This window comes from Cicer arietinum, chromosome 6 (assembly GCF_000331145.2).
Source record: "Cicer arietinum cultivar CDC Frontier isolate Library 1 chromosome 6, Cicar.CDCFrontier_v2.0, whole genome shotgun sequence".
NCBI classification, from domain to species: Eukaryota; Viridiplantae; Streptophyta; class Magnoliopsida; order Fabales; family Fabaceae; genus Cicer; species Cicer arietinum.
The window spans coordinates 12,497,603-12,517,862 of NC_021165.2; the positions used below are offsets into that span (position 1 = coordinate 12,497,603).

General features: G+C 31.0%; 2 protein-coding genes and 1 pseudogene across 2 annotated transcripts; all 3 read left to right on the forward strand.

Annotated features, from left to right (window-relative positions):
• The first annotated feature begins 1,900 nt into the window (after positions 1-1,900).
• LOC101508888 (uncharacterized) lies at positions 1,901-3,307 on the forward strand. Its single transcript, XM_073370327.1, has one exon. It carries the CDS (start codon positions 2,479-2,481, stop codon positions 3,088-3,090), a length of 612 nt encoding a protein of 203 aa, XP_073226428.1. The 5' UTR covers positions 1,901-2,478; the 3' UTR covers positions 3,091-3,307.
• Positions 3,308-4,480: 1,173 nt separating this feature from the next.
• On the forward strand, positions 4,481-8,007 carry LOC101509204 (ABC transporter B family member 9-like; annotated as a pseudogene).
• A 5,728-nt stretch (positions 8,008-13,735) lies between these two features.
• Positions 13,736-15,072, forward strand: LOC101514705 (probable CCR4-associated factor 1 homolog 7). Its single transcript, XM_004504617.4, has 2 exons — positions 13,736-13,944; positions 14,068-15,072. Exon 2 carries the CDS (start codon positions 14,093-14,095, stop codon positions 14,939-14,941), a length of 849 nt encoding a protein of 282 aa, XP_004504674.1. The 5' UTR covers positions 13,736-13,944; positions 14,068-14,092; the 3' UTR covers positions 14,942-15,072.
• Positions 15,073-20,260: the final 5,188 nt, after the last annotated feature.

Genomic DNA, 20,260 nt, shown 5'->3' on the forward strand with positions numbered 1-20,260 from the left:
AATTATATTAACCAAATTACATTTAAATATGTGTTTACCAAAAAGTATACAAATTTTATAATATAATATAATATAAATATTATGTTCATATTAATTTTTTTTTTTACAAACGAGATAATAAATACCACTAGAAATTTATACACAATTACAAAATTTCGAATTCAAATCTAAAATATAATATCTAACTTATGTTTGTTAGTTGAACTATAATTTAAGGATTGTTTATATCAACTTTTTATTGTATAATAATAACACTAGTAATCTACAACTTTAGTTTTTTTTACTAATACTACATTAAATTTTAATAAAAATATATTAAACCAATAACAAAAAAATTAACTAAAAGTTAAATTTTTATATATTTTTCTAAATGACCCAAGCAATAAAGAAACATTGTGCTAGTAATAATATATAGAAAAATAAACACAACATAATAAATAGAAAAAAAAACATTAAAAAAAACTAGGCCTTTTGCTAATTGTGGTCATGTGCCATTGCTAATTGTGGTCATGTGTCATTGGACTGGATGAATATCTTAGGGTGTAATTTGTGTTTCGAAAATTGCAAGAATACATCATTTCAAGTACTTAAATTGTGTATCGGAAATTTTTGATAATTATTTTCTATCTGAAATTTTAAAGGTTAAATTTTTCGACATAATTGAATAATTTTCAGTACATTAAGTTAAATCTTAATAAATTCATAACGTCAATAAATTATTAAATCATATCACTTTAAGATTACAATTCAATATCATAACATAAATTTTTTATTATTAGATCATCTTAACATCGTGATTTAATTATCCTAACATAAAATTTTGTTAGGACCTCTCTAATTGGGGGGCTCTATAATGTTTTGGTTCCACATATTAATTTAAATAAAAACTGAATGAAAAAAATATAAAAAAAAATTGATTAAATTTCTGATAGTGTTATATAAAATTCTCGATTAAAAACAACTTACAGAAATTCTGAAAATAACTTTTAAAAATTTTATTTTTGAAATTTTCGACACATTAAAATATAACGGTCGATATTTTAAAGTTTAAAATTTCCTGTAAATAATTTCCTTTTTATATATTTTTTTTATCATTTGACCTTTGAAATTTTTGTTGGGTCTCCCTACTTGGGACCGTTTATTAGTTTGTCTGAAATTTAAGAATGTGGAGTATAATCAAAATATTTGAATTTTTTGTTTATTATTCATTTGAAGTTATTTTAATAAATAAAAAAGTAAAAATTACAAATAAAAAGACGCGATATACAAAATTCAAAATTTCCTTCTTTTATTTAAAAAATATGCAACGTTCCTAATTTCCCGCTAAATTACCGAAGCCCAACCCACGGAGTAAAGTGAATTAAAAGCGTGATTTCAACAGTATTTTTAACATTTAACGACAATGCAGCAACTCAATATGAGACGACGCGTGTGAAGCAGTTTGCGTCCATTATTTACTGATTATTAATTATTTTGTTGAAAATAAATATTCGAACCTTAAAAAAATATAGTAAACAGCAACGTAAATCAAAGTTAACAGGCTCAACATGCATAACATCAATTAATAAAAAAACTGCATTACATCAATGTATATAACTTTGTAAAATTATGTATCCTGGTGATAAATAATACTTTCTTCTATCCATATCCTCAAAATAATAATCTATTTATTAAGAAAATTGAATAATTGACACATCTAATTCGTAAAATGATGTTAATTATATTTTTAATTAAAATATATAATTGATCCTTTTAATTGTAATATTCTTTTATTCTGAATTAAAAAAAAAACGATGATCAAAATAAAAAAAAAATTATAAAAACTAAAGATATATTTAAATAAAAAAATAAGTAAACTTGTCAATAATTTGTTCAAATAAACATTATTATTAATTTGAAAAAGCGCATAAACCCACTTTTGAATGCAGTGACCTAACACAGACCCAGCCATTAGAACCAAAGATTGATTTCACTATGGTTTCTCGGTTACCCACCTCAAGTTTCTGAGGTAAATTTTGTTAATTTCAATGAATTCGTAATCATTGTTAACGAGATTGAGATTTGGGTATCATTGTTGTAAGTAAAACAGTATACTTTTTTTTTGTTGTTGATTGCAATTCTGAGGTTGAAATTGAATCATAATCTTTTTGGGAAAGGCTTTTGCTTCTCATTTGTTTTCCAACCATTTTGCGTGTATTGTTTTGAGTCATCATTCTATTTCATGTTCGTATTCAACCAATAATTTTGAAGCTCAAAATAAGGGTAAATGCAACACTGAGAATTTCAAAGGCAGTTTTGGGAAAGTGGATTTTGGGGGTTTTTGCAAGTGTCAATGATGATGCTGAAGAAGAAGATGACGACGATGTTGAAAAAGAAAAGGGAAGTAGCAACGATGAGAGTCTTGAGTTTATTAGTTCCTCTAATTGCAATAACAACAACACAGAGAGAGAAAATATTGCAACATTTGAAATTGACGAGATGGAATTTAACCCATTGGTTAGAGAAGTTTGTAGGTTAATTACACTTAGGTCAACTTGGAACCCTAAATTTGAAGGACATCTAAGGCATATATTAAGGAGTCTTAGACCCCCACTCGTTTGTGCTGTTTTACGCTCTCAAGTTGATGAAAGGATTGCTTTGAGTTTTTTTTACTGGGAGGGTCGGCAATGGCGATATAGACACGACACTATTGTATATTATACAATGTTAAATATCCTTAGCAAGACTAAATTGTGTCAAGGTGCAAGGCGGATTCTTCGGCTTTTGACTCGCCGGGGAATCGAATGTTCGCCAAAGGCTTTTGGTTATGTGATGGTGTCTTATAGCCGTGCAGGGAAGTTGAGGACTGCATTGAAACTTTTGACCTTGATGCAGAAAGCTGGAGTTGAGCCTGATTTATCTATATGTAACACTGCTATCTATGTTTTGGTGAAGGGGGATAAATTGGAAAAGGCACTGAGATTCTTGGAACGAATGCAGGTGGCTGGAATCAAACCCAATATTGTCACTTATAACTGCTTGATCAAGGGTTACTGTGATTTACATCGGATTGGTGATGCGTTGGAGCTTATTACAGAAATGCCATCGTAGGGATCCCTCCTGATAAAGTTAGTTATTATACTGTGATGGCTTTCCTATGTAAGGATAGAAAAATCAAAGAAGTAAATGTTTAATGGAGAATATGGTTCGGAGTAGTAATTTAATACCGGATCAGGTTATATATAATACACTAATCCACACACTTTCGAAGCATGGACATGCAGATGATGCTCTTGCTTTCATTAGGGAAGCAGAAGACAAGGGTTTTCACATTGATAAGGTTAGGTATAGTGCGGTAGTTGACTCGTTTTGTAAAAATAAGAGGATGGATGAGGCGAAGAGTATAGTGATTGATATGTACTCGAGAGGCTGTAATCCTGATGTAGTGACATATACTGCTATTATCGATGGATTTTCTCGAGTTGGGAAGATAGACGAAGCGAAAAAGATGCTGCAGCAGATGTACAAACACGGATGCAAGCCAAATACTGTATCATATACAGCTTTGTTGAATGGCCTGTGTCACAATGGAAAATCATTAGAGGCAAGGGAGATGATAAATGTAAGTGAGGAGCATTGGTGGACCCCAAATGCAATCACTTATAGTGCCGTGATGCATGGGCTCCGAAGGGAGGGAAAATTGTCCAAGGCCTGTGATTTGAGTAGGGAAATGATCGAAAAAGTTTTTTTTTCCAAATCCAGTTGAAATTAATCTGCTAATACAGTCACACTGTCAAAATCGTAATGTTGTAGGAGCTAAAAAATACTTAGAAGAATGTCTACATAAGGGCTGTGCCATCAATGTCGTAAACTTTACTACTGTCATTCACGGTTTCTGTCAGATAGGTGAGTTAGACGCAGCTCTATCGGTGTTAGATGACATGTATTTAAGCAATAAACATCCTGATGCAATCACATATACAGCATTGTTTGATGCATTGGGGAAAAAGGGTAGGTTGGATGAAGCTACCGAGTTAATCGTAAAAATGCTTGGCAAGGGTTTGGTTCCAACACCTATAACTTACAGGGCAGTCATCCACCGATTCTGCCAATGGCAAAGAGTAGACGATATGATGAAATTATTGGAAAAAATGCTTGCTAGGCAGCCATTTAGAACAATATCATATAGTTATCGAGAAGCTTTGTGATTTCGGGAACCTCGAGGAGGCTGAGAAACTACTTGGGAAGGTTTTGAGAACAACTTCAAAACTTGATGCTAAAACATGCCATATTATGATGGAAAGCTATTTTAATAAAGGGATTGCTCTATCAGCATATAAAGTGGCTTTTCAAATACTTAGAAGAAATTTGATTCCTGATTTAAAGTTGTGTGAGAAAGTGACCAAGAAACTGGTATTAGATGGTAAGTTGGTGGAGGCCGATAACCTTATGTTAAGATTTGTTGAGCGTGGAATACAAAAAAATGAGATGCATTTATGAAGTTGAATGTTATTCTAAGCTTAAACATTAATCGCAATGGTTCTATTTTCATTTCTATTCATCATTGTCATATGTTGGTATTCCATCTTGTTGTTTTCAATGTGTTAAGGCATTTTTTTCTTCTATTGGGAATAATTATTTTTGGTGAGAATGTAAATTTCATTCACATAATCATATGAATATTCTTTTCTCTCTAATCATTTTATATTTACTTGACAAAAAATCAGACCATCTTTTTGTTATTTTTAATTATTGAAGATTACTGATCCAAAGTGGACAGAGGAGAAGGCTGGAGCGATTAGAACAGTAAGACACTTGCACCAATTTTGAAACATTAAATGATCAATTTGAATTTGTAATTGTATGTTATTCATTGTAATTGACTTAAGTTTGAAAATTGATCAGGTGCATCTTTTACTGGGGAGAAAAAAGCCATAGAGAATCATAATAACAAGTTAAAAGTTGCTTACATGACAATGGTTCAACAAGGGATCATCTCAGGGTTCGGTTTGGGAATGCTTATCTTGATTGTCTTCTGCACTTATGGACTTGCCATGTGGTATGGTTCCAAACTAGTTGAGAAAGGATACAGTGGTGGAACTGTCATAACTGTTATCATAGCTTTATGACTGGTGGAATGTAAGTGAGACACAAACATTGTTTAGCCATAAGATTCAGTTTGTACTTTGTAAACATTTGATTGGTGTCACAACTAAATTTGATCAATTTTCATTCATTTACAGGTCATTGGGTCATACATCTCCAAGTGCAAATGCATTTGCTGCAGTTCAAGCAGCAGCATATAAAATGTTTGAGACAATTAAAAGAAAGCCTAAAATTGATGCATATGACACAAGTGGTGTTGTCTTGGAAGACATAAAGGGAGATATTGGATTTAAAGATGTTCACTTTAGATACCCTGCAAGGCCAGATGTGCAGATCTTTGCTGGATTTTCATTGTTTGTTCCAAGTGGCACAACTACTTCTTTGGTGGGTCAAAGTTGAAGTGGAAAGTCAACTGTAATCAATTTATTGGAAAGATTCTATGATCCTGATGCTGGAGAAGTACTTATAGATGGTGTGAATTTGAACAATTTTCAACTTAGATGGATAAGAGAACAGATTGAACTTGTTGGTCAAGAACCCGTCTTGTTTACAACTACTATCAGAAAGAACATAGCATATGGGAAAGAAGGTGCAACTGATGAGGAGATAACAGCAGCAATAACACTTGCCAATGCAAAAAAGTTCATCGATAGGTTACCTCAGGTGTGTATATAAATATTGTAAAGTTTGACACTAGTGGTTCTTGTTTTAGGCTTGTTTCTTTGAGTGAGTTTGATTGAAGTTTAACAATAATGTGGTGTTTGCAGGGTCTTGACCCAATGGCAGGGAAGAATGGGACTCAACTTTCTGGTGAACGAAAGCAAAGAATTGCAATTGCAAGAGCAATATTGAAGAATCCAAGAATCCTTCTTCTTGATGAAGCAACACGTGCATTGGATGCTGAGTCTGAACGTATTGTTCAGGAAGCTTTAGAAAAAACTATGTTAAGAAGTTGCTGCTGCGCATCGTATTACAACTATCAGAAATGTTGACACAATAGCAGTGCTTCATCAGGGAAAAATTGTGGAGAGAGGTTGAACAAGAGCAAACTATTTTAGTATCACAGTCTAATTTTGTTGCATCTTGGAATAGTGTATTCACTTTTGCATGCTTCCTTTTTTTTTCTTAGGAACTCATAACGAGTTAACCATGGATGCTGAATGTGCTTATTCTCAACTTATTCATCTTCAAGAAGGAGAAAAAGAAGCTGAAGGTAGCACAAAGTCTCAAATAGACAAGTCAAGTGACAATTTAAATATAGATAGTCACATGGCTAGATCTTCCATTCAGAGAACTTTCTTTGTGAGATCAATAAGCCAAACTTCATCGGCAAGTCTTAGGCATTCCCAATCACTTCGAGGCTTGTCTGCAGAAATAGAATTAACAGATATTAAACAAGGCCAACTTGATAACAAGAGAAAACCCAATAGGGTATCTATAATGCGTCCAAGTTGAAGAAGCCTGAGGTTTCTTTCATGCTGCTTGGAACCATTGCTGCAATAATACATGGCGTCGTGTTCCCAATGTTTGTCATCTTGTTTTCATCAACCATTAGTATGTTTTGTTTTATAAATCTTTAGAGAACAGCAGAGGAAAGAGTCCAGGTTCTGGTCACTTTTATGTGTGGGTTTGGATTTGATTACTCTAATAGTTTTACCACTGCAGAATCTCTCCTTTGGAATTCTTTCCAGTAGTTTTCCACCAGCAATTCCAAAAGGATCAGAACCTGAACTCTTTCCTATGTTGTTTTGGAGGTTTATAAAACAACATACTAATGGCTGATGAAAACACCAAACATATGGAATGGAACTCGACGCGGTGTATTATTGCAGATTATGCACTATAAATAATGAATATTTACTGAATATACATCATTCTTTTATTAATTGAGAAAGAAAATACAATATGAGTATTTATAATGGCCTATCAACAAAATAGTTATAACAACCAAAAAAGTAAAGGCATGATAAAACTAACTAATATAAAACTAACTAATATAAAACTAACATCTCCCCTTAAGATGGAGAATGTAGGTTAAGAATTCCCAGCTTGTTAAGAATTGAATTGAATGCTGTAGGTTCAAGAGGCTTAGTAAAGAAATCTGCCAGCATATTTGATGAAGATATGGGCAAGAGTTTGAACAATCCAGCTTGCAGTTTGTCCCGAACAATGTGACAATCAATTTCTATATGTTTTGTTCTCTCATGGAATGTTGGATTTGACGCAATGTTCCTGGCTGATTGATTATCGCAATAAAGAGTCGTAGGGGCAGAACAATCCATGTTTAATTCTTGCAAAAGAAATGTTATCCATTGAATTTCACAAGTTGTTGATGCTAATGCTCTATATTCTGCTTCTGAAGATGAACGAGATACAGTGCTTTGTTTCTTAGACCTCCACGAAATCAATGATGAACCAAGAAATATACAAAACCCAGTAACAGACCTTCTTGTTTCTGGGCAGGTTGCCCAATCAGAGTCGCTAAATGCTCGCAGTTGAAGCCGGGACGCCGATGAGTAAAACAATCCTTGAGCTGGTGCAGTTTTTATGTATTTGAGGATCCTCATGGCTGCCATGTAATGGTCTTCAGTCGGTGATTGCATAAATTGACTAAGTTGTTGCACGGCGAAGGTGATATCAGGTCGTGTGTTGGTCAAGTAGATAAGACGTCCAATAATTCTTCTAAAAGAGGTTGAGTCATGAGGTTGTGCCTTTGAGTTGTATAGAAATTTGTTGTCCTTGATCATAGGTGTATTGCAAGGTTTAGCGCCTAATAATCCAGCGTCTGACAAGATATCGAGAGCATATTTACGTTGACATATGTGAATACCCTCCCTTGAACGAGAGATCTCCAATCCAAGAAAGAACTTTAAGTCCCCAAGGTCTCTAATCTGAAAAGAAGAATTTAAAAAGGTTTTAATCATATTGATCTCTAATTCAGAATTACCTGCAATAATAATATCATCTACGTAAACCAACAAAATAGTAAAAGATTTTAATGTTTTGAAAATGAATAAGGAATGATCATGTTTTGAATGTTGAAAACCAAATGATATCAAAGCACAAGATAATTTGGCAAACCATTGTCGACTCGCTTGTTTTAAACCATACAATGATTTTTTTAAACGACAAACTTTATTATTATTATGACTCAAATAACCAGGAGGAAGTTTCATATAAACTTCCTCATGAAGGTCACCATGAAGAAAAGCGTTACTAACATCTAACTGTTTTAAAAACCAATTATTAGTGGCAGCCAAAGCAAGAAGCAATCTAACAGTAGTTAATTTGGCCACAGGAGAAAAAGTGTCTAGAAAATCAACACCTTCTAATTGAGTGAAACCTTTAGCAACAAGTCTAGCCTTGTGCCTTTCAATAGTACCATCAGCCCTATGCTTAATCTTATAAACCCACCTACATCCTATGACATGTTTATCTTTAGGCAAGTCAACTAATTCCCAAGTGTTATTAGATTCTAAAGCTGTAATTTCATGTTGCATAGCAATGACCCAATCCTTAGATTTAATGGCTTCATGATAAGTTTGGGGTTCAACAGCACTAGTCATGGCATGAATGTATTTTAAATGAGTAGAAGAAAAAGATTTATAAGACAAAACAGAAGATAAAGGATATAAAACAGCATCAGTTGTAGAGTTAGTAGCAGTACCTGAAGAGTTTAAAATATTACAATGAAAGTCCTGAAGGTAAACAGGAAGATTTTTTGGCCTTGTTGATTTGCGAATACTAGGTGGTTTAAAAGGCTCTTCATGTGCAAAATTATTTTCATCACAAGTAGGCATGACATTAATATCATTCAAATTAGAATTACTCAATTTACTATGGACAAAATCTAGTTTTATAGGTTCAAGAAGGAAATTAAAAGTGCCAAAATCACCGCAAGAGGATAAATCACTGTTAGAAGAATCATTACTAGAGAAGTATGGAAAAATATTTTCATGAAAAATAACATGTCTAGAAACTAGAATTTCCCTAGTATGTAAATCATAACAAATAAAGCCTTTAGTGCCAAATTTATATCCAAGAAATAGACATTTTCTAGATCTAGGATCTAATTTAGTCCTATGTTGATGCAAAGTAGAAACAAAGCAAAGAGATCCAAAAACTTTCAATTCATTAAGAACAGGGAGGTGTTTATATAGCAACTCATAAGGGCTATAATTATCAATGGATGCTGATGGTAATCTATTAATGAGATAAATGGCATGTTTGACAGCAAAAGACCAAAATATTTTTGGAAGATTAGCATGAAAAAGCAAACATCTAGTAACATTTAAAATATGTCTATGTTTTCTTTCCACGATAGAGTTTTGTTGTGGAGTTTCAACACATGATGTTTGATGTAGAATTCCAAATTTTGCATAAAATTCAGGATATAAGAACTCAACACCATTATCAGTCCTAATAACTTTGATAACTTTGTCAAACTGATTTTTAATTAAAACAACAAAATCATGCATTAACTTTCGAGTTTCAAATTTAGCTTTCATAAGATAAATCCAAGTGTGTCTAGTACAATCATCAACTATAGTTAGAAAATATTTATGACCATGAATAGAAGAATGAGACAAGGGTCCCCAAATATCCATATGAATCAAATCAAAAGCGTTATCAGAAATAGTATTACTAGCATAAAAAGGTAATCTAGATTGTTTGGCAAGATAACAAGAATCACAAATTTTATTAGAGTTGAAACTCACATATGGAAAATGTTTACAAATATGAGTAAGAACATTATTAGAAGGGTGTCCTAATCTAAGATGCCATAGATCAAAAGTAGCATGTGACGATTTAGAATTTAAAGAATACAACACAGAATGTTTGACATTATTAATAGGTTGTTGTAGATGGTATAAACCATTCAAAAGCTTAGCATGCCCAATCATCTTGGATGTAGGGTCCTGAATATCACATTTAGAGTCAACAAAAGTTAATTTACAATTCAAAGAAGTAATTAATTGCTGCACAGAAATAATGTTTAAGGTAAAATCAGGAATGTATAAAACATTGAAAAGTTTAAATTCATTTGTGAAATGTACAGTTCCTGAATGTGTAGCTTTAACAGTATTTCCATTTGGCAATGTAACATGAATTGGTTTAATTTCATGATAAGTAATAAAATTTTTGGAATTACAAGTAACATGGTCAGTAGCGCCAGTGTCAAGAATCCAATAGTTTGGAGAAATATTACCTAAAGCAGAATTCTGTTGATTAGAGGAAACTCCAGCAATTTGAGAAATTTGATTTGTAGGTTGACATTGATTTTCAGAAAAGGAAGCAGATTGTTGAAGTAAAAGTTTGAGTTGATTAATTTGGTCAGCAGTAAATTGAGAGACATTACCATCAGATGGATTGGATTTCGGAGAACTATGATCATTAGGAGCAGACCCAGAATCATCATCAGTAATTGAAGAATTGATAGATTTGGTGTTCTTGTATCCAGGAGAATATCCAGGCGGAAAACCATGCTTAAAATAACAATGATCAACAGTGTGTCCTAGCCTGTTGCAAAAAGTACATTGTCGTTGAGGAGCTCCACCTCTGCCCCGACCAGATCCGCGACCTTTACCACGACCTAAACCATTTCTCGGATTAGCATTAGAAGTACCATGGATGGAAGAGTTCATTAAAACCTTAGCATCAACACAAGGACCAGAAATTTGTCGTTCTTGCTGTAAAATTAAAGAAAATGCTGTGGTTATATCAGGTAGGGGATCCATCATCAAAATTTGGGTTTTTACCGTATTATAATTGTCACTGAGGCCTTTTAAAAAACAGGTGAGGGCTTCAGAGGATCGATAACTTAACATTAATTTTTGTAAACTACACTCAGATGAAGAAGAGCAAGAACAATCTGTGATGAGCCGTAAAACCTCTAACTCCTCCCAAAGAATACTCCAAGCAGTAAAGAAATCAGAGACCGATTTATCACCTTGTTTAATAGAGTGTAAATCTTGAAGCAGATCAGAAAAACGAAAATGGTCTCCTTTAGAAAAACGATTCTTTAGATGATCCCATAAACTTTTTGAATTCTCAATGTGTATTGTACTTTGAGCAATAGAAGGAGAAAGAGTGCGAGTAATCCAAGAAATTACCATCATATTGCAGCGCTCCCAAGCATCAAATAACACATCATTTTCTGCCGGCATCGGTAACTTGCCGTTGATGAATTTCGCTTTGTTCTTGGAAACCAACACACGTTTCATCAAACGGCTCCAATTGTAATAATTTGGCCCTTGTAAAGTTTGATTTATAAGAAAAGCGCCCGGATTTTCGCCAGGATGAAGGTAATATGGCGATGATGGATTTTGCGATTCATCTTGAGAAATAGTTGCAGAGGTGGTAGATGAATCATCATCATCATGAGAACCTGCCATTGAAGCGTTCGGCGAAGGAAATGAGAGGAAAAGAAGCGCAAAACCAAGAAGAGAAAGAAGAGGAAGAAGGTGCGATTTGAGCGATTTGGAATTTTAGGGTTTAGAGTGTGCTGCGTTGTTTTGTTTGGAATGTGGAGATTTTTATTTTTTATTTTGAAAATTTAAGATTTTGACAAATTGGGTTTAAAAGTAATAAAAAGGAAACTTCTGATACCATAATGAATATTTACTGAATATACATCATTCTTTTATTAATTGAGAAAGAAAATACAATATGAGTATTTATAATGGCCTATCAACAAAATAGTTATAACAACCAAAAAAGTAAAGGCATGATAAAACTAACTAATATAAAACTAACTAATATAAAACTAACAATAAATACCCTTTTGGGTTTTCAAGTGTTATCAAGTTGGCCTAAATTTAATACTAAAGTTAAGTTGTAATTCACAAACAGTAATTGTGAAGAATATATAAAAGGAGTGAACAAGATAAAATCAATAACTTCATTGAGCAATCAATCTCACAAAAATTGTTGACATATGATAATTTAGCACGAAGGAAGTTGAACCAAAGATCATATTCAAGCAGGAACGTTCTTAAAAAAGATTTAGGAACATTTTGATATTAGAGAGCGGTATGCAAATTTAAAAATGTCATTGTCACAATTCAACTAAACACCTAGCCAACTAATGAAATTGATTGTTAGTGAATACATTTCACATCCTACATCGAATGTCGTAATCCACTATTGAATTTTGCGTACGATACTCAATGTGAATCATTTTGTTTGTTGTTGGGATTGTCGAGGATAATTGTTAGAAGAAGGCAACTGCGTTATTTAGGTGAGAGGTTAATAAAGGGAAAAAGAGATATGCATAGTAATCTAATTTTGTAACTCAAGCGATGCAGAAAGCTTGTGGAAGCAACAAGCCAGGCTCAGTAAATTTGTAAATGTTATAACTGAAATGTTGATTTACTCTATTTTAACGTTCTTCGTATATTCAACTTTTTCTGTAAGAAAACACAAATCAACTTTTAAATATGAGTGCAATGAACTTATATTGCTATCCAAAACTGTTTTACACTAACAAGTATAGATTAATGAAAATTGTTTATATTTTTAGTGTTATTCGTTGTGGTGTAAAGTTATATGATTTGACATAATACATTATTGTGATTGGATGACGGGGACTTTCTACTAGTCTATGTCTTCTTTTCTCTTTAAATATATTCTTCAATTATTATTATTATTATTATTATTATTATTATTATTATTATTATTATTATTATTATTAATGGTATGCTTTAATTATTATAAACAACATATATGACTTGGGGTTTAATTGGCACGCAATATCATTATTAACATTTTTACATTGGCAATTAATATAAAATGTTGTTTTCATTATTATTTAACTATAGAAATGACAATTATGTGGTAAAATGATAAAATTAATAATTTTTATTTGTTGTTAATGTAAAATTAATTTATACATATTAACGGTGTTTGCATGTATTTTTTTTCTATGACTTATACGAAAACAAAAAAATTTCAATGCAAGGAATATAATATCAACACTTACTCCTTCTTGTTTAAAATATAAATATAAATAAGTAAAAAATTAATATGTTTAATCTAAATTTTGAACTACTTTCTTTGCCTTAAGTTTTAAAGATATTTTTTTTTATCTTACCTTTGTTTATATTGGGAATGATGTAGTGTTTGTTTTATAACAGTGGTGTAGTGGTTTTTAAAGATAAAGTTTGTTTTTTGTTGATTGTTTTTTGAAAATAACACTCACACATATATATACAATTTAATCCCATATGTAAACTTTTGTCGTAAATATTACAATATGATATCTTAATTGAATATTTGATTCGTTTATGTTAATTTTACATTAATATCACCACGTAAACTAATTTTATGATAAAATTTAAATGTTTCATAAATTAATTTATTCATAATCAACTCATATATAATTATAATTACTTACAAATTTATCTCTGATTAACAAAATTTCATCATCAAATTTGTCTTCGGAAATATAACATTGATATGAGATAAATATATTCAATTATAACGTGACATTAAATTATTTAGCCACAAGAATTTACACAGATTATTTCGATTTTAATTTTATAATTTCAATGATATATTTTTAATTTATAAAATTTTAAAAACTATTTTGGCTGATAATTAGGATTTCGTGGGACCAATCTGCATATTTCCTTTTTTATTCTTCCCAAATGATAGGAAGAGGCCAGCCTCTGTAAGAGTAGGTCCGCCCCCTAATATATCTTCTTCGTCCTCTGTTGCTCACTTCTTCATCACCCTCATTTCATAACCAATACAAAAATTAGAAACAAAAAAGAAAACCCTAGAACAGAAGAGATTTCACACCCCAAAAATCTCTTCCTTCTATTCTCTCTCAACTCTCTCCAATTTTCAATTTCCAAGGTCATAGTCCATTTCTATTTTCCCCAATTATTTTATTTAATCTTCAAATTTTTCCATCAAATTTCAATTTTTTTTATACGCATCCGTATATTATTGATGTTAATTGAATTGGTTATTTAACAGATCCGATCAATTTTTTAATTATTTTATGGTAAAAAAAGTTGGGATGTCGCTAATTTTGCCGAAAAGCGATTCAATTCAAATTCGCGAAGTGTGGAGCGATAACCTTGAAGAAGAATTCGCTTTGATTCGAGAAATTGTCGATGATTATCCTTACATAGCTATGGACACAGAATTCCCTGGAATTGTTCTTCGACCGGTTGGGAATTTCAAGAACAGTTATGATTACCATTACCAAACCCTAAAAGACAATGTGGACATGCTCAAGCTAATTCAATTGGGTTTCACTTTATCCGACGAAGATGGAAACCTTCCAAATTTCGATGATGCTGATGATAGATTTTGTGTCTGGCAATTCAATTTTAGAGAATTCAATGTGAGTGAGGATGTTTTTGCAAATGACTCAATTGAACTTTTGAGACAAAGTGGGATTGATTTCAAGAAGAATAATGACAAGGGTATTGATGCTCAATGTTTTGGTGATATTTTGATGTCTTCTGGGATTGTTTTGAATGATAATGTTCATTGGTTAACTTTTCATAGTGGATATGATTTTGGGTATTTGTTGAAACTTTTAACTTGTCAGAATTTGCCTGATACACAAGTTGGGTTCTTTAATTTGATTAATATGTATTTTCCTAATGTGTATGATATCAAACATTTAATGAAGTTTTGTAATAGTCTTCATGGAGGGTTGAACAAGCTTGCAGAGTTGTTGGAAGTTGAGAGAGTTGGGATTTGTCATCAGGCTGGTTCAGATAGTTTGCTCACATTGTGTACATTTAGAAAATTGAAAGAGAATTTTTTTAGTGGATCAATGGAGAAATATGCAGGGGTGTTGTATGGTTTAGGTATTGAGAATGGACAATCTAATTGAGTTGAAGAAAAGAGAAAAACAATTGCAAAAAATAAAAATATGTAGATCTTTATTTATTTGAGCCGTTGTACATCTTGTGAAATATCTTCTATGGTTAATATAATTTTTTTGACATTTGTCTTAACTATGAATATCCTTTGTTATTTGTGTATTGTCTTTACATTTTTGAAGCCAATGATGTGGATGCATGGAAACCTATTATACATACCAAAATTTCTAGAAATTAGACATCACTAGCTAGCTATAGAATTTATAGGCAATAATTTACTTGTTATGTGTTAGAGTTAAACTTAGCTTTTTATTATTAAAAAATATATTTATTTTATTCAAATTAGTAAAAATTATATCGATAAAAAATAATATAATCCAATATTGCCAAAATTAAAAAGGAATAATTTAGAAACAAATTTACAAGTTCGAATATTCATGTTTAGAAAAGGATCTTATCACTACGGTTAGATGAGTGATTTTAGATTAAAAATTGATTCTAATCCATCCATTTGAGGTGAAGAAAAGAGAAATGAAACAAAAGGAGAAAATAGATTACGACTAGGGGTGAGTGCTTATTGGATAAATATAAAGTCACACATTGTTAAAATATTATGAAATTTTACGTATTTGATTTATTCAATAATAATATATTTAAATTTGTCTTTAATCGTTGCAATTGTAGCATTTTTATTATTTTATTTTAGTTCTTGTAATTTTTTTTATTCACATTCTTGCAAATGTATATTCATTTTAAAATGGTCCTTCATTCCAACTTCTGTTAACAAATTAGTTAAATTTTTTTTTTTAACATTGTTATGTTGCCGTGACAATATTGAGAACCCTAATTTCTACAATCTATCTCTCTCAACTTCACCTCTTTTCTCTCCCTCTTCTCACGACCTTCCCACCTTTACCATTATCTCTCCAAAATTTTTTTGTAGTTATCAAAAATTTATTTAACCCCTCTCAATAACATATATTAGAGTGACTATGATTACAACGCTTAATTATTGTTAGAAATGAGAGCAATCAATCATAATCTTCTGTTTAAAATCAAATAAAATCAACAGCCCAAATAACTTTCTATAAAATAAATCATGCCAAGACTATTGTATGTAAAAGATTCAATTTAAAAAAATATAGAATTCAAACATTTTAATAAAAAATTCAATTTTACCATTTTATAAATAAAAAAACTCAAATTTTATGGCTTTCGGTACAGATTGTTTCTCAAAACACAAATATGTTTGAATTTTTTTATAAAAAAAAATATAGAACACAAATTTTAAATTTTCAAAAATATAATTGTGTTTCAAATTTTTTTTTAAAGTTTTCTAAAAACATTTATTTTCTATAAAACTTGAAAAAAGTTTTTCGAAACACGAATTTTAAATTTCCTAAAACACATTTATATTCTGTATTTTTTAAAGTTTTTCTAAAGATAAATCTGTTTTAGAAAAATTAAAAAAAGTTTTCTGAAATACATGTGTGGTTCTGTTGAATTTAGTGGAGTATGATTTTTTTTGTTGTTGTTGAAAGAAATAGATAAAATAGAAAATTTGTGTAAAATGTGGGTGTAACACCTCAATTTTGTCCGACTAATTAATTTAAAAAAAAATAAAACATATGTTTAATTTTAATATTTGTCATAAAAAACATTACTTGCTGCCTCAAGTTCTGGTTGCCTCTGGTTGTGGTTGTCTCTAGTTCCTTGTTGCCTCTAGTTCTAGTTCCTTCTGCCTCTAATTGCCTTTGGTTCCTGATTTCATTTGGCTTTGACTCTGGTTCTGGTTCCCCCTAATTCTGGTTCCTTCTAGTTCCTTGTTGCTTATGGTTTTGATTACCTTTACTGTTTAGACAAAATACCAAATTAATATTTTGATGATAACTAAACAAAAGTTAATTAAGACTTATAATTATGATTCTAAGTGTTTTGATATTTAACATGTGTGTTTGAGTGTATTAATCAAATATAATATCCAAGCAAGAATAAATCATCATGAAAAACAAAATCTGAACAAACACGAACGGAGAACGTTCTTGACAAATTCTAGAAAAATAGATAATGTTCTCTAATTTCAAGAATGATCATCACAGCCCCAAGATCAATCAATATCCACTAGTTAAAAGAAGTTTTAGCCTCTGGATTTTACATCTATATCATCAACACTTGGCTATGAACAAACTGAGATTATTAGATTCAAAGAAACTACTCGAATCACAAAGAGAGAAGATTATGAATTAGCAAGACTAGACATATCTGAACATTATCTAGCTTGACTGTCAAGAACGAAGAACATTCTTGACAACATTCTCATCATTCTAGACAACAGTCTAAAAAACGAAGAATGTTCTGGTTATTAAAACAAAAGTCTGGAAAAACGGAGAACGTTATCCTTTCCACAGATGTAAATCCAAGAACGTTCTTGTTTTGACAACATTAATCCTAGACCATTCTCGTTTACAAAGAACAAAGTCTTCTTTAGTTTAAGATCGATCTGAGTAATGAAAGTACATCAATCTACATTGCAAATCCCCAATATTTACTGCAAAGGAACATAATTATATACTCAAGATAATTTTAGACAAATTCAAAGAAAAAATGATCAACAAAAGCAAAGCAATGCATCAAGAATAAAAACAAGATTAATCTCCAAAGTTGATGGCTTGCGATAGACAAGAACATTTGTGGTTTGTTGATAAACCAGTCCCTATTACGAAGGTATCAGAAGTAGGTACACAAAGATCATACCGGAAAGATCTACTCCAAAAAGATTAACAAATGCAAAAGCTAAACATCAAGAACTAACAAGCAATATCAAATTAGTTTTTAATGTAAGGAAATCTCTTGCAAATCGCGAATGGATTTCCAGTTCATATACTAGGAATGTACAACTCTCATATGGCCAAAAGAATCACTCAAAAGGATCAAATGAACAACTCAAAGCAAAAGTGTCAATGACCATTCTCCAATAGTGTAACATCAGTCTCCAACATGTTACACATGATCTTCAACAACAAATATCTTTCTCCAGAATGATTAACAACTATCACCAGAATGACCAACATCATTCTCCAAGCAATCTAGAATGATACGAACATTCTCCAGCGTACTAACCATCATTCTTTAACTTTGTTACATCATTCTCCAGCCTTATATCATCATTCTTCAGCTTGTTTTGTGCGAATCAAAACACTCTATTGAACTAATCTCATCGATCATATATCTAAAGATTAAAGGATCATTAAACAAGATAATAGGTTACCAAGAATGAAGAAATCCATACCAGTCAAACATAACTCGAAAGTGTTTAAAGTCTTGAACATTTTTTAATCATAAAATATGGTCTTTGGTCAAGACTGACAGAACACTTCCAACGACTCTTTTTAATTGTCATTAAACATCCTAAAGTCTATAAAAGGAAGGCCAAGCTCAAAGGAAAGTCAAAGCTTCAAGTACTAAACAACTCATTACTCATTTCAATCATACTTGAATTTCTCTCACTCACATACAATGAATCAATTCAGATTTTTTCCATTCGATTCTTAGAATCATTCTCATGTATTTCTCTATCAAAGAATCCAAACTCAAACAAGTGTTGAGCTTTCTCAGATTCTGACAAAACAATTTAAATCTCATCATTATTGTAAAACTCGAACTATAAGAGTTTAATATAGTTTGGGTAGATTATAAAAAATCTTATCAAGGTTGATAGGTGACCTGATTAATCTCTTTCTGGGTGAAAATGATTGATGTTTGTAACATATACCTTCAATCTGAATTTGTTTTATCTTCTCTTATGTCGTTTTCAACCCCACAACTATAAATTAATCAGGAGATAAAAAATAATAAGAACAACACTTTTTTTATATAAAAAAGGTATTAGAAAAAAAAAACAAAGAAAAATACTCAATTTGCGTATTTCGTTTCTGGGTCTGACGGTAGTTAGCAGCTTATGTTTCATTTAACAGATATATTTTATTCTCATTTTTGTTTTTTTAATAAAAAACATGGTTGCTCTCATTCATGCATCCAAGCTTTGGATTTAGTTTTTGTTTGTTTGTAAGTTTTATTAATTTAGTATTTTTTTTGTTATAATTATTGTTATTTTATTCTCTTATTAAATCTTAGACTAAATACAACCAACAACAACCACTAATGAAATTATATATCTATCTATATTAATTCTTAGGTTTATTATTATTATATTTAATAAAATAAAAATTCATGTTATTCAAAATTAATGTGGATAAAAAGATTAGTTGACATGTTACATTTTCTCACTTCAAAATTTAAGACATGTGAGTAGTACAACAACTTGATGAATTTAAGCTCTAAATAATAATTATCTTTTAATAAAATAGGACTAACCGAGATGCAACACCTTGTTAGTGATAGTTTAAGACAATTGAGTTGTGACAACTTTTTGTTTAACCAAATTCAAATTAATGACGTAAACATTTGAAAACACTCAAAAGCAAGATCTCACTTTTATCAAACATAATAGTAATAAAAAAATATCTCTATTTTAAATACACTATTATCTCTAGATTTTTTTTTATTTGAATGAATGTCGTAGAATTCTAGTACATTCTTTACGCAACTCCCAAATTCAAAATTGAATTTTTCTATTTTAAAATAAATTTCGATGATAACTCAACTAAATTCAAAAAATACTCAATTTTTGATAAAGGTGGTAAAATTTTATTATGTGCCTCTACATTGTGGCCATCTCTGTAACAGCATACTCACTTTCTTGCTTGCCCAAAATCGATAACAAAGAAATTTTGAGATTTTTTTAGATATAATTGATTTTTAAGTAAGATATAAAACAGAGACATTTAGTTCGGTATTTGCGTGAAATTTTAGTAATAATTTTGTTTTGGTTCTAAGTTATAAAATCTTTTAATTCATGTTAGCTCGAAATTTTTTTATATTGACAAACGACAACCGATTCCACAAACAAAAATGTCTCCTGAAGAACCTAAACATGTTTTAAAGATCGTACAAAACGAAAAAGAGTACGTCCCGTGGTATTATAGATCGTATTTATCAATTCTTCTGATTTGTATAGTCCATAGTCTTAAACTACCTCAACTACACTTTCATTCCTGCACAATTTGAGATCCCTCTCTTTTTTTACTTAAAAATTCTTCTCATTCTAATGTCACTTCTCTAAAAGTATGTCAGGATTCACTCATTTTTTTGTACCGCTAATCTTTTGTATCCATGATGGCTCTTAGGTGATTAGGGGTTAGCAGAATCCAATTCAATCCAATCATACGACCTAACTTGTTTGAATCCATTGGGGCTTTTTTCTCCTGCTG